Below are 14182 nucleotides of genomic sequence, written 5' to 3' on the forward strand. Positions count from 1 at the left end.
TTACACAGGGGCGCATAAAGGGCCCAACAGCAGCTGAAATGCTAAAATTAGGTAAAATCAAGTCTGCTGCTACTCCTCCAATAACCAGTCTGCCTCACATCAAAAAGAAATGCTATGAGTTTTCAATCATATTAAAAAAATAAAAAATAACTTTGTAAACAACTTAAACAATTCATAAAAACAATAAGTTTCAAATAAATAAAAAGTTTTGTTATTAAATTTGTAAGACAAAAAAGTTTTTATACCAGGATAACTTAATGAGTTACAAATATTCATACCAAATATCACATGGTTAAGATGCTGAGTATATCTATAAACAGAAAGGTATTTTTTATTTTTTGAAGTGGATATAAAAACTAGTCAAGAGGTGGGCAGTACCAACATTTTTTAATGAATTAAATTAGTACTAGAAATTTTTCTCAGTTTAAATAAGTTGATTTTCAGTAATTGATTACTTATGCATTGACTATTAGATGAAATTGTTTTTAGGTCATTAATAATGTCAAAAGAATTAATATACAAAATCAGCAAAAAGTTACACAATCCATATGAAATATAAAAAAATACACGGAAATCAATATATGAAAAACGTTTAAGAAATATGTTAACACTAAATAGTTCCATAACTTACACTAATTCTATTATAATAAATGGTTGCACCTATACAGCCATCAACATGTTGTTGTTGCTAATATCAGAATTTTAAGTTCAATTAGTTGTGCGAGGATTATTTCTGGACACTTTTTTTAAAATAAGACAGAAGAAAAACTCTATGGAAGATAGATATGATGACCGAGGTGGTCAGAGACTACGGCAAATGACTTTCACTCCAAAGAACTCAGTTAACAGCAACATTGTGTAATTCAATGTATGTTATTGCTGCAACCAGCAATTGTATTCATCTTCTAACAGCGCTATAAAATCAGATATAAGCAGCTGGCAGTGTTCACATGTTACTGTTTCCATGAAAAATCCTGGACTCACTGTTCTCTACCGATAAATCGCGCATCTAACCTTTTCTTACTGTAATGTAGTCTCATGGAAAACATGAGGATTCTCTGTATTCCAATATCGGTTGTTCTGGCTGTTTATGACGCCACTGTAGATGAAACCACTAAACCACTAAAGAAAACATTATCAGAGATCAAATATTGCCAAAAACAACACATAAACCATTTGCAATAATTGAATTCTAGCAATTCTTGCACACATGAATACAATACGGGTGATGCAATTTTTATCTCTTTGTGGTTTTCTGGATATTTCAAAATATAATTTAAATGTGCTGAGATAGCCTTTTATTCACTTTCGAGGTCATCATTCAATGACTACATGGAAAAGTTCTAAAGATTCATCATCATTTGAAACTATTGACCAGCCAGACTGTTCTCATCTATCAACACTACCACATACTATAAAACGAGCGACTATGCATGATATTGTTGTCTTATTAAGAACATTTGGTTAAGGAAAAGCTACAATAATCTTCCTATTACTTTAAAACATTGCAATTTAAATAATTGCTTTAAAACACGCAATTTAAAATAACTCTCAGGAATAAATGAAAGTTGAAGCTGTGTTAAATGTTTAAGTCTTTTTATGGTACACCTGCTTTTGACATACAAAATACAGAGATTACTTGACTACTGTGTATTCATTCTTGCTAGAAGGTCAAGCAACTCCAATCCACCTGTATGTGCCAAGCAAAAAGCAAATTTTTTCCATGTAATTATTTTCATTAACGGTACGTAATTTTTTGCTTAGTTTATATTTAATGAAATATTACAAAAAAATGTTTTTGACCAAGTTGAGTATTAAAAGTTAACACTTCAGCGAGGTTCAATGTATTTTTTTAACTGTGTTCAGACCAGTTATTAAAAAAAAAACCTCAGTTACAAAAACTGCCACATTAATTATATTCAATGCTCTAGCACAGTGTTTCCAAACCACTGGTCCATAGACCAGCGCTGCTCCGTGAAAAATTAAAAAGTTTTAATGTCCTTTCTAAGGTTACTAAAACCTCGCAACTACTTTCCAAAAATATAAACCTAAATACATAAACAATATATATATATATACATCAAAAGAGAACATATTAATTATACACTCTAATTGGAAATAATTAAATATTTTACATGTTCTCGATTCAACAATTCTTACAATGAATCATACTGCTGTGCTGCTACCACATTCAAAGGATTTCGGGCGTTGCACATGTCAATTATATAGGGAAAGTGCGCAAGCCCCGAAAAACAAATGAATCTGAGTTCCTAACAGTCTCTTTTTGGTCAGTACTACTTAAGCTCTGCTGATGACACATTGTAAGAAATTTTATTTTACTGCGCTTATGTGTATTTTTTTTTTGTAGTTTAGTGTTAGCAAATTTTTTGTTGACAAAATTTGAAAACCGTCGGAATAGAGAAAAAAGGGTCAGACAGCAAAACTTTTTAACATTTTTTAATATAATTATAGATAAGGATAATATTCCAAAAAAAGATAGTGCTGGCCCCAAAAGTAAGCCATATACTAGTGCTTTTAAGTTTAGAAGAAACAAAGAAAAAGAAATATGTTAATATTCAGAATGTATGGTAGAAATAAAAAAATAAAATAAAAAAGGATACTTTGTTAGACATTATGATAAAGATTATTTAAAGTTTGGTTTAGTTGAAACTCCTGGCAATGAAGTATCACCAAGACCTTTGTGTGTAGTGTGTCATGAAATTCTTTCAAATGATACTATGAAACCGACTCGTCATTTGCATTTAAAACATAGAGACTACACTGATAATGCTCTGGATTTTTTTTGTATGATTACGTAATCAGATGTCATCTCAAAAGAATCACATAAAAATAATGACGACTAGTAACAAATCTCTGCTTTATGAATCTTATTTAGTTGCTCTTCGAGTAGCTAAAATGAAAAACCATATATAATTGTGGAGGAGTTATTAGCCTTAAATCTTAGATATCACACAAGAAATTTTAAGTCTTCAAGCAGCTAAAAAACTAGAAGCTATACTGCTTTTGAACAACACTATAATGAGAAGAATTGATGACATGGCTACAAACATAGAAATGCAAGTTATAGAGGGGATCAAGAAGTCAAAATGTTTTGAGATTCAACTTGATGAATCAACTGACATAAGTAACCATGCTATCTTACTTTGCTTCCTGAGATATAGTGACAATAAAGTCTTACGGGAAGAACTTCTATGTTGCCTTGACTTACCTGGATGGACCACTTGTTCAGAGATATTTAATAACCTTAATGAATATTTTCTAGCTCAGGGCTCAGACTGGAGCAAATGCGTTGGAGTGTGTACAGATGGGGCTGCTAGCATGACTGGCCGTCAATCAGGAATAGTTATAAAAATAAAAGAAGTTGCACACCCAGAACCTTTGTTCACTCATTGTATGATCCACCAGGAACACCTTCTTTCTTTCTTTCCTGTTTAGCCTCCGGTAACTACCATTCAGATAATACTTCAGAGGATGAATGAGGATGATATGTATGAGTGTAAATGAAGTGTAGTCTTGTACATTCTCAGTTCGACCATTCCTGAGATGTGTGGTTAATTGAAACCCAACCACCAAAGAACACCGGTATCCACCGGGAACACCTAGTAGCAAAGAAGCTTTCCTCTGAATTAAATACAGTGATGAATGATGCGGTAAATATAATAAATGAAATTCATAATCGAGCAATGAATTCTATGCTATTTATGACTTTTTGGGAAAATATGGACTCTTACCACAAACACCTTTTACTACATGCAGAAGTGAGGTGGTTTTCAAGAGGAAGCGTTACATCTCTTTTCAAACTGAGGGAAAAAGTGATGCAGTTCCTACTAAAGCAAAAATCTGACCTAGTAGACAATTGGTTGAGTGAGGAACAGTTGGCTGTGCTTGCATATATGACCGACATATTTGGCCTTCTTAACGAACTTAACATATTTCTTCAGAGATCTTGTAAAAATATTTTTACACTCACAAATACAATCGAGGCATTCAAAAAGAAACTGGCTCTGGGATAGTCGTGTACAAGAGAAGGATGTAAAAAATGTTTACAGTTTTTAGAAATTCTTGATTTCTGCTGACATCAATCAAAATGCCATATTCAACATAATAAACCAACATTTAGGGGAATTAGCTGAAAACTTTAATCATTATTTAATTGAAACTGAAGATCCACATAAAGGTAACCTCAGGATTAATAATCCTTTTTTGGAAGATGTAAATTCATGCGCACTAGATCTTCATGACATGGAAAAATTGACTGAATTGTCTTCTGATGTTACTCTTGTATGCAGACATAAAATGCAATCATTGTCTCAATTCTGGATATCTCTTAATAAAGAATATCGATCTCTCTGTTGTAAAGCTATCAAACTGTTGGTCGTATTTTCAACTTCCAATTTACATGAATAAACTTGTCAGTAATAAAAACCAAACCAAGAAATCGATTGGATGTTGAGCAGCGCTTCGTCTCGCAGAAACAAACCTGCAGCCACGTATATCAAATTTACTAAAAAATAAGCAGCCGCAAATGTCGCAGTAACTAAAAATTATATTTGTACAACATTAGATTTACTGTGCTTTTATTTTTATCTGACACAGGTCAGTCAAATATTTTTCCTATTTTTGTTGGTCCACAGCCATAAAAGGTTGGAAAACACTGCTCTAACATACTTAAAATGTAAAAGTAGATGTATCACATGTTTAGAATAGTTGAACATTTTAACATGTAATCCTTAACAATCTCCGAGGTGTCTAGATATCCAGCCTTCAACATGAATAATGAAAAATTTACACTGAAAGCAGAATTCCTTTAATGGGAGGATGTCCTTACCTCTGTAAGTACATTTTGCCACACATCTCTTTAATATATAAACATGAATGATAATACACCACAAATATAAATAACACATTCCTTATGAAACGGAACAACCTCAGGTAAAAGAATTTTTATTATTCTAAAGAGAATATTGAATACCTGCGTAACTGCTTAAGGGTTTTTAATTTATTTCCTAAATTTGATATATATCTGTCAAGGAATCAAACATTTAGTTATGTTAATTAATATTTACATATTCAATATTTAAATTAAAATCCTTTATAATAAAAAAACACCAAACAAAAAATAAATTACTGACTCTGAGTAACAAGCTGCGCTATCAAAGCTTCTCTTTTGCCGAGTTCTTTTCTTGAATGGTCAGGAGATGGAGCACGAGATGTTAATAGTTGGTTGGTTTGCTCTCGAAGGTTTTGATTGACTTCTTGCAATCTTCGTAATTCCCCTTGAAGTCTAGCACGAGCTGCTCTTTCTAAACGTTCACGTCGTTCACATGAAGCAACTAATTCTTCATGAGCACGGGTCACTTTACCTACCTCTTGTTCGAGCTGAAAATATTATTAATAACAAAAATTGTAATTTGTATATGAAATTATTGCTAATTATAGAAAGAATCATATTCAACTTAACTTTTAATACAACTTTTAATAAAAAAAAGAAGCAAGGAAGACCACATACATCTGTATAATATATATACAAACACACACACACACACCATTTTTCCTTTCGATTTTTCATAGACAGTCCCATCAGATAACTGCAAGAAAGATATGATTTAAGCCTTCTTAGCATACAGGATCTAGCAGGATTAGACCTACATCCACAAACCATTAATGGAGAAAAGGATATCATGATTATAAAAAGGTGAAGAGAAAACGTAATCTACCTACCAGAGTTTATCTAACTATGGTAGTTTACTGTTTTGCTGGGGACCCTACACAAATACAGTATACAATTTTAAACAATAATAGAAAGAGAAACATAAATTTTGGTTAAGTACTATAGTGCCATGCCAGATTTGGGAAACCCATAGTATGATTTGAAGGAAGAAATTAAATTTGCAATACATGGACTGCTAAGAAAACTACATTATAAAGACACAAAATATAGCCAAAACACAAAATATTAAATCATACAGAGATTATTGAACGAGAGTAAAACTTATATACTGATTCTCTGGTCACCTTTTTTCCAGTCAAAAGCTTTTTGGGCATTATTTACTTTTTTACTAATTGGAGGATTCATGATTTAAAAAAAAAAAAAAAAAAAGTTAGCTGGCATATCAGCTTTTAACAATTAAGATAAACTACTGTAATCTGTTCAACAGAAACTGGATAGGCTGCTCCCACAAAGAATAAAAGCAATTTTGAGATAAATTTTAATACATAAAAAAATAAATATTAATTAACAAGTAAATTGAATTTGAGAATATCTAATATGTAATGTTAACCTGTCTACATTATAACATTTTAATAATAGTTGATTCAAAAAGGTTACAATCCCTTAAATGGGGATGCATAACTTACTCACTATAGTGCAGAATGTAGTTTATTTATTTATGGATAAATTTTCTATTACTTTATTTTATTAAATGACAATACTGCTTGAAGTTAACTGTAAACAGTAGTTAAAATAAAGTTATCACACACTAAGGTGACTTCAGTGAGTGATATCCAGTGAAAGGCATCGTTTCAGTATATAATTTCATTGTATTATGTCATTTTCTAAACATGAACATGATTATTGTAGAAATTTATTTTACATAGAAAAATCTTTCAAATATATGAAATATGAGTATAGCTGAAATTTCTACAGTCTGTAATTCACAATAAATAAATCAACAATATCATACTTACTATTTATGAAAATTTTGTAAGACAGAATAAAAATGCTCTAGAACAACCATCCTGTTAAATTTAATAAATCTTGTATGAAAAGAACTTAAACTGTTCCATCCAGACAATTTCATAGAAGGTTATCCTCACAGACTGAACTTGAGCTGTTAATAACAACTGCTTTCACAAATACAAAAAAAACATGCTTACCAAGCTGATATTGTTAATGAAATGAATAAACAGGCCACAATAATTTTTTTTTTATTTCAATCTTTTGTTGGGACAGAGTACTACTGTGATTATTTTAGTGACAAGTCTTGCTTTCATCTGGTTTGGTTCATTCACTTTATTATGGAAGGAATTATTTTTTCCTTTTCAGAATACAATATTTTATTTATTTTGAAATTAGTTCAAATTTTTTTTCAGGAATTTTTTATTTTATTCTTTTTAGTTTTATAACTTCATCAAAGTGGAATTATGAGCAAGCTTACAAAGAATACTACTTCAAGGAAAAGATCAGTCTCCTAAAAAATAAAAGTGTTTCAAAACAACTTAAAAATTTGAGGGAAAAGGATGCAATATAATTACAAGAGTAGATTACATCTGCACACACACACATGCATATGAGTATATATATTCTGTTTTCCTACCAAAGAATATGTCAAACGAAAGAAAAACCCAATATGTTATTTGAATTTCACAAAAAAAAACACCAAACTACCAATTTCGTTCCATAATTTGTTTCCCAAAATTTCAATACAGTCTCATTTTATCATTGAAGTAAAAATTAAGGTGAAATTTTTTGCTAGCTGTAACTTGAAAAAGAAGCATAACCTATGTTTACACAAACATTTTAATCAGAGGAATAAGTCTATAAACTTCGGAATCGCCCATATATGACTAAAATTAACACAAATGAAAAATAATTTCAACTTCATGTATTTCATTTTGTTTTTCATTTGTAAAATTAAAAACGTTACTTCAATATCCAAATCGCTTCATTAATCTTTTTAATCATAAAGTATGAGTTATTTTTCAATATTTTAACCTTAAATCGATGGTCTGACGTTTTCAATGTCATTACAAATCGACCAAATGCATGATATCATGGATATAGGGAAAAAGTTACTTATTTCTTCTTTTTACAAATTGTTTGAAGAAAAGTGTGGTATTTACTTTTGGTTGCATGGTGGCAGTGGGGATGAAAATGAATTTTCTTAAGTTTTGAGGTATGAGGAGTACAAAAATACGATTCACCTAAATTGTGGGTTTCTTTATATATATATGCCTATGAATAAAATTTTGTGGCTCAAGAATCTTGAAAACTACTACATTAATTTTATTGAAATTTAAATATGCTATAGTAATTTATCTGAAGTTGTGTGTATGAAGATTGGTAGAATCGTTCTTGAGTTATGCCTAATTTAAGGTTCAAATTTCAAGGCTCAATAATTTCCAAAACATTTAGATTAATTTCATTGAAATTTAGATATACTGTAGTACTGTATGTGAAAATTTTATGAAGATTGGTCGAGTCATTCTCGAGTTACGCTTAATTTAAGATCAAAAAAATCTGAGTGAGCAAGTTAGAAGTGTGGTTCATTATGATGCTGCAAATTAGAAAGTTTATCTACAGTACCTATTGTTAACAATATTAAACCAAACTAAAGAAATATTAAAACCAAACTAATTTAATGAAAAATCAGCCTTCTTGCATAGAACTGCACAAGATTTTTGTTTTTATAATAAAGTAATATAGTAAATCCCTTTATTTTGGTATTACCTTTAGTTTTACATTATTTTTATAAATGTTACATTATTTCAATAATATGTATGTTATATTAAACCTACACATTTAAATATAAAGTATGAATTTTAACAAATTTTATTAAAAATATTGTATTTTATTGATCAAACTTGACAAAGTAATAACTGCCTAAACCGAATTTTTTTGTCTAGTTCTTTTTTTAATGTCTAAATATCACTTTGTAATGGTGTGGGACAACTGTGGGATTATCCTGTATTGTTTAAAAAAGCTCATCCAAACTGGTACACACTTAGTGAAAAATTGTGCCTGGACAAACAGAAAAAATATATAGTGTATGTAAGGATTGAATTGAAAATTCTTCTTTTTGAAGTCTGTTAAAAATATAACACTGAAATTAATTTCAAACATTAGAGATAAAAATTGCATTAAGCAGTTGCAAACATCAAGGAAAGAAAGTATCTGAACTAAATTACATGAAATTTTCAATATAAATTGTGAAATTAAACATAGGTATAATCTGAATTATTATATAATATTCTAAGTCTTGTTATGAAATAAATTTTTAAACTCATAATTAAATATAATACAGGAATATCCAAAAGTCACAACACACATCAAAAGTGTCTTTAAAGAGTAATATAATTGAAAAGGTTCTATCAGCTACCCAGGTAGCACCACCATGGGAATTAACAACAAACCTAGACACCATTGTGATGTATACTGATCACATGATGCTTGCAGTAGTGGTTTGTTTATTGCTTGGTAAACACGTCTTTTTCTCAAGAGATGAGAAAGAGTTTAACATTATTTTCCCCCGTCATTCTTATGACGAACTTCATGGGAAATATCTGGATGTGGTAGTGCCTAACAATTCGACTATAACAAGATTAATTGCCTGTTCTAGAGAATGCAGATCAGTTCCAGACAAAAAGAGAACCGGGAGACTGGCCATTTTCATGCATTACTGAATTTTGATGCTACACTACCTGAGGTTACGAATGTGATCCAGCACTTGCCTTCAAAAAGCTTGAGGAGACTATTAGCGCACTCCCAGTTTTCATATGGAAGTGCTCAGAAAGCAATTAAGTGGTTATACTTTCATGTATATCATGTTCACAGGTTCAGGAACTGAAGGAGCCTGATAAAGAAAAGCACATCATGTACTGTACATGGTTTCGGTCATTTGTTGGCAACCATGGAATTGCAGAGCTTGGCCGCGTTTTCTTCACTGATGAGGTGTACTTTTACCTTAGTGGCTACTAAGGTAAAAGTCAAACAGGTCGAAAAGGTAACAGTCAAAACACTAGAAGTTGGTCGACTGAAAATCCACATGTGAACCACATGAAAACCCCTTACACTCTCACAAAATGGGAGTGTGGTGTGTCGTTATCACATCATCAAAAAGGGGACCATATTTTCTTTGTAACTACAGTGAACAGTATTGTGTACCAAAACATCATTACACAGTTTACTTGCTTCTTGAAAATGATGAACGAGATTGTTGGTTCCAGTAGGACAGTGCCACATATCACACATCTAATGAAACCATGCATTTCTTGTGTATTTTTTCGCAAGCATATCATCTCTAAATGATTATGGGCCCTACGTTAAGCCGATTTGAAGTCCACAGATTTCTTCCTGTGGCATTATCTTAAAGGAAAGGTCTATAAAAATAGGTCACATACACCGGAGGAACTAAATATGAACATAACAACGGAGAGTAACAACATCAGTATACACGTGTTCCACAAAGTGGCCCCAAACATGGTAAAAAGAGTTCATATATGCATTTACTGGTAGCCATTTTGAGCATATGTTGTAATAAATAAATCTTTAAATATTATTGCTTAATGTCTTATTTTTTTAATAATTTGAAGTACATGACTTTTGAATCTGTCTGTATATTACAAAAATTGGGTTTGTCCTTTTTAAAATATCCTGTCGATAATGTTTATAGGATATCTATTCACAGGATTCTATCTTTGTTTGACAATGAAGATGGAAAATGAACAATAATACAAAAATGAAATTCAAAAACTTAGAGTGCTTATAGAAAGTATATTGGCCTCTGATCAGATTTTGGTAATTTAATATAAATGGTATAAACATGTATGTAAGTTACAACATACTAACTCGGTAACAAGAATAAATTTAAAAAGTATTAGAAATATTGATATTAGGTTACAATATCAGTATTCTGCTTTCCAAATTACATAAATATAATAAATTAACCCTTCACGGGCAGCGATTTTTTACTGCTGTTACATTTTCAAAAAAAAATTTTGTAGACATTTTCATAAAAACAAAGTTCATGTAAAAACTATTTAAAGTATCTTAAAACATGCATTCATGGATAAAATCAACATAAACATTGTATTTTTGCTGAATTCTGTCACCAATCAGGTTAAGGAACACTGTTTAATTATCTTGCGAAAATGGCACAAGTCTCACTGAGTGAACTAGAATTTGCAAACTATAGGTGATGATTTTGGTTTTGTTTTACATTGAGTTCTTTTCATGTAAAAGATAATGAATAATAATCATAACAGTAGTAATGTTGATGGTAATATAAAAACAGCAATTTTGGAAAAGTAGTGCACCTAGGCAATCAATAGTATAATATGGTTTTATTATAATAATAATATAAATATTTTTGTTTATTTCCTTCGAAATTCTTGTGTCAAAACTCTTGTTTGAATTCAAACAAATCAAGTCGAAATTGAAGTTTTGGAAGGAACAGTTTGTAAACAAATTTTTTAAAAATGAGTGAAAAACACGAAAAAAATAATGCAGGTGTCTTGTTACATACATACAGTTACTGAACTCATCTGATAATTGAAGTAAAACGGTTCCCAATCATGTTGTATCAGGAATTCCTGTATCAAAATGATTGAAAGAATATCTCCTGCCATCTCCTGGAATTTATATGTAATTACATGAAGACAAGTAGCCAGTCACATTCAGACTTACATGTAGGTTTCCGCCCTCCAGAGTAAGTACAGGTAGTAAGTACATATATAGGTTTCCGCCCGTGAAGGGTTAAAAAACAATAAACATAATTTTTGTTTCCTAACAGGCGATAGATGATCTTAATCTATTTTTTGATGCTGAAAACGAATATTAACTCAGAATCTTTCTATCACCCACCATTTTTGAAAAATTTTTAATTTTAATTAAAGGATTTTTTCATTTTTCAATTTATAGTTAGCATTTTAAGCTCCTGTATTGTATTTTGTTAGCTCATTTTTTATTGTTAACTTTGTTATCATAATTTGTAAGCTATAAATAAACAATACTAGACAAAGAATTAAATCATATCATAGTTAAATATTTAATACTGAAGAGTGGGCCTTCATGGACAAGATTAATCATGTCTGTGCAGGCCAAAACATGTAGCTGAAAACACTGCTGTTTTGTTTGTATTAAGCACTGGATTTAGGAATGAATTAATTTTGTTCAGTCTTATTGCTATCTTAATTTTGTTAACAGTGCAGTGTCATAATGTCTTGAAATTGTTTAAATGATGTGGATGGCTTTTGTTATGTATGTAGTTAGTTTACCGTAAAATAAAGTGGAAAAAACAGTACACTTTTAATTAAAAAAGCATATCATTTGTATTTTCAGTGTAAAATTGGTGATCAAGATAAGGTGTGGGCTCCTTATTTAGTATGCACTAATTGTTCTGCATTTTTAAGAGGATGGAGAAAGGTACACGGAAGGCTTTGCCATTGGTGTTCCTATGGTTTGGCATTAACCAAAAGATCATGCAACCGATTGTTACTTTTGTTTAACAAGTGTGTCTGGAATTTCTAAAAAATCTAAACATACTGTAAAATATCCTTCATTGCAATCTGCAATCAGACCTGTACCTCACAGTGAAATTATTCCAGTTCCTGAGCCACCTGTGAATGTATGTTTTGAAAGCGACGATGAAGAATCAGGCAGTACTGAAGAAGACAACAATGATTTTGATTTTGAATTATCTTCCAATAAGCCACATCTTATATCACAAGGTGAATTAAATGACGGTTAGGGATTTAAATTTATTAAAAAATCAAGCTGAACAGTTAGGATCAAGACTGGAATTTATTTCAAAAAAATACTAAAATTTCAGGCTTTCGAAGCCAACAAAAAGAACTTTCTCAGTACTTCATTGATGAAATACAAATATTGATGAGCTTATGTTGCACTTAGGACAAGCTCATAAACCTTAGGACTGGTGCCTTTTCATAGATTCATCCAAATATAGTTTAAAAGTGGTTCTACTGCACAACAGTAACAAATATCCTTCGATACCAATCGCTTATGGTATTAATTTGAAAGACATATGATGTGATGAAAGATGTTCTTGAAAAAACAAATTATAAAAAACATAGCAGGAACATATGTAGTGATTTGAAAGTTATAGCTATTTTGTTAGGCATGCAGTTGGCTATACTAAGAACATGTGTTTTCTTTGCAAATGGGAAGCCCCGAGCTAGGGATAAACATTATGTTACCAAAGAGTGGAAGAAACAACACAACTTAACTCCAAATGGGAAAAATATTATTCATGAATCCCTAGTTGAACCCAAAAAAATATTTTTCCCCACTCTCAACTATGACTAATGAAAAATTTTGTAACAGGAATGAAGAAGGATAGTCCCGGATTTTTGTATATCACGCAGAAATTTCTGAATTTAAGTGAAGGAAAAATTAAAGAAGGAATATTTGTTGGTCCTCAAATAAGAGAGTTGGTCAAAAATAATGTATTTAACTCAATGTTAAGTATTGTAGAAAGTGCAGCTTGGGCTTCATTTAAAGGCGCTTGCAAAATTTTTTCACCAAACAAAAATCCGAAAATTACCACAATACTGTTAACCAACTTCTTACTTCATACAGAGCTATGGGATGTAATATGTCTTTGAAAATAAATTTCCTCCACTGATATCTGAATTTTTTCCTGGAAATGTCTAAAAACCTCGAAGGCATAAGTGACAAACACGGTGAACATTCCCACCACAACATTTCGGTGATGGAAAGCCACTATAAAGAAAAATGGAACACTAACTTGCTAGCTGATTATTGTTGGACATTAACTCGGAATGTGCCTGAGGCTATTTATAAAAGAAAAGCATCAGTGAAATCATTCTAACACAGATATGGCCATGCAAAATTATAAGTTTTAACTACATTTCCCTTAATTTTGTTAAAACTAAGGGTGATAAAAAAATTATGTATGCAGATCTATAATGTACTCAAAAAAGCAATTCAAGAAATGGTATCACTTAGAGAAACATTAAAAAAAATTTTGTTTTTCTATACTTTCCTCAAAATTCCTGTTGTTGCAACAAATGAAAAATTGCTCCTGTAAACAAGAATCATCATCATCATCTGATGGGAAGGAATTTTTATAAAATTATTATAAATTTAAATTTTACTGGATGAACAACCAGTCACAGTCACCTTATTATTGGCTGAGCATAAAAAACAAACCAATTTTAATGTATATATTAACAGGTATATAACAGGCATTTAAGTCTGAGTAAACAAACCATACAAAAATGTTTGAATATAACAAAATAAAAATTATTAAATTAATATTAATACCTTTTGCGACTTAGCAACTTTTTGATAACAAGCTTCTAATTCTAACTTCAAACTATTATTTTCCTGCATCAGCAAATCAACCATCTGAACACATCGTTGCTCTTTTCTGCTGCAATAAAATCAAAAAAATCACTTTCT

At 30.8% G+C, this 14182-nt stretch overlaps 1 protein-coding gene across 3 annotated transcripts in view; it reads right to left on the reverse strand.

Annotated features, from left to right (window-relative positions):
- Positions 1-14182, reverse strand: part of LOC142317253 (uncharacterized) — an 80115-nt gene that overhangs the window by 50887 nt on the left and 15046 nt on the right. For 2 of the 3 annotated variants that reach the window (XR_012754690.1, XM_075353658.1), the window contains exons 6-7: positions 14045-14153; positions 5154-5400 (exon numbers count right to left, since the gene is read on the reverse strand). Coding sequence is in view for 2 of the 3 variants with exons in the window: in XM_075353658.1 (XP_075209773.1) it covers positions 5154-5400; positions 14045-14153 (356 nt within the window). In the remaining variant the exon portion in view is untranslated. The remainder of the gene's footprint in view (positions 1-5153; positions 5401-14044; positions 14154-14182) is intronic. The other variant, XM_075353660.1, reaches the window with a different exon arrangement.

Source organism: Lycorma delicatula, chromosome 1, assembly GCF_047948215.1.
Source record: "Lycorma delicatula isolate Av1 chromosome 1, ASM4794821v1, whole genome shotgun sequence".
In the NCBI taxonomy this organism is placed as follows: domain Eukaryota; kingdom Metazoa; phylum Arthropoda; class Insecta; order Hemiptera; family Fulgoridae; genus Lycorma; species Lycorma delicatula.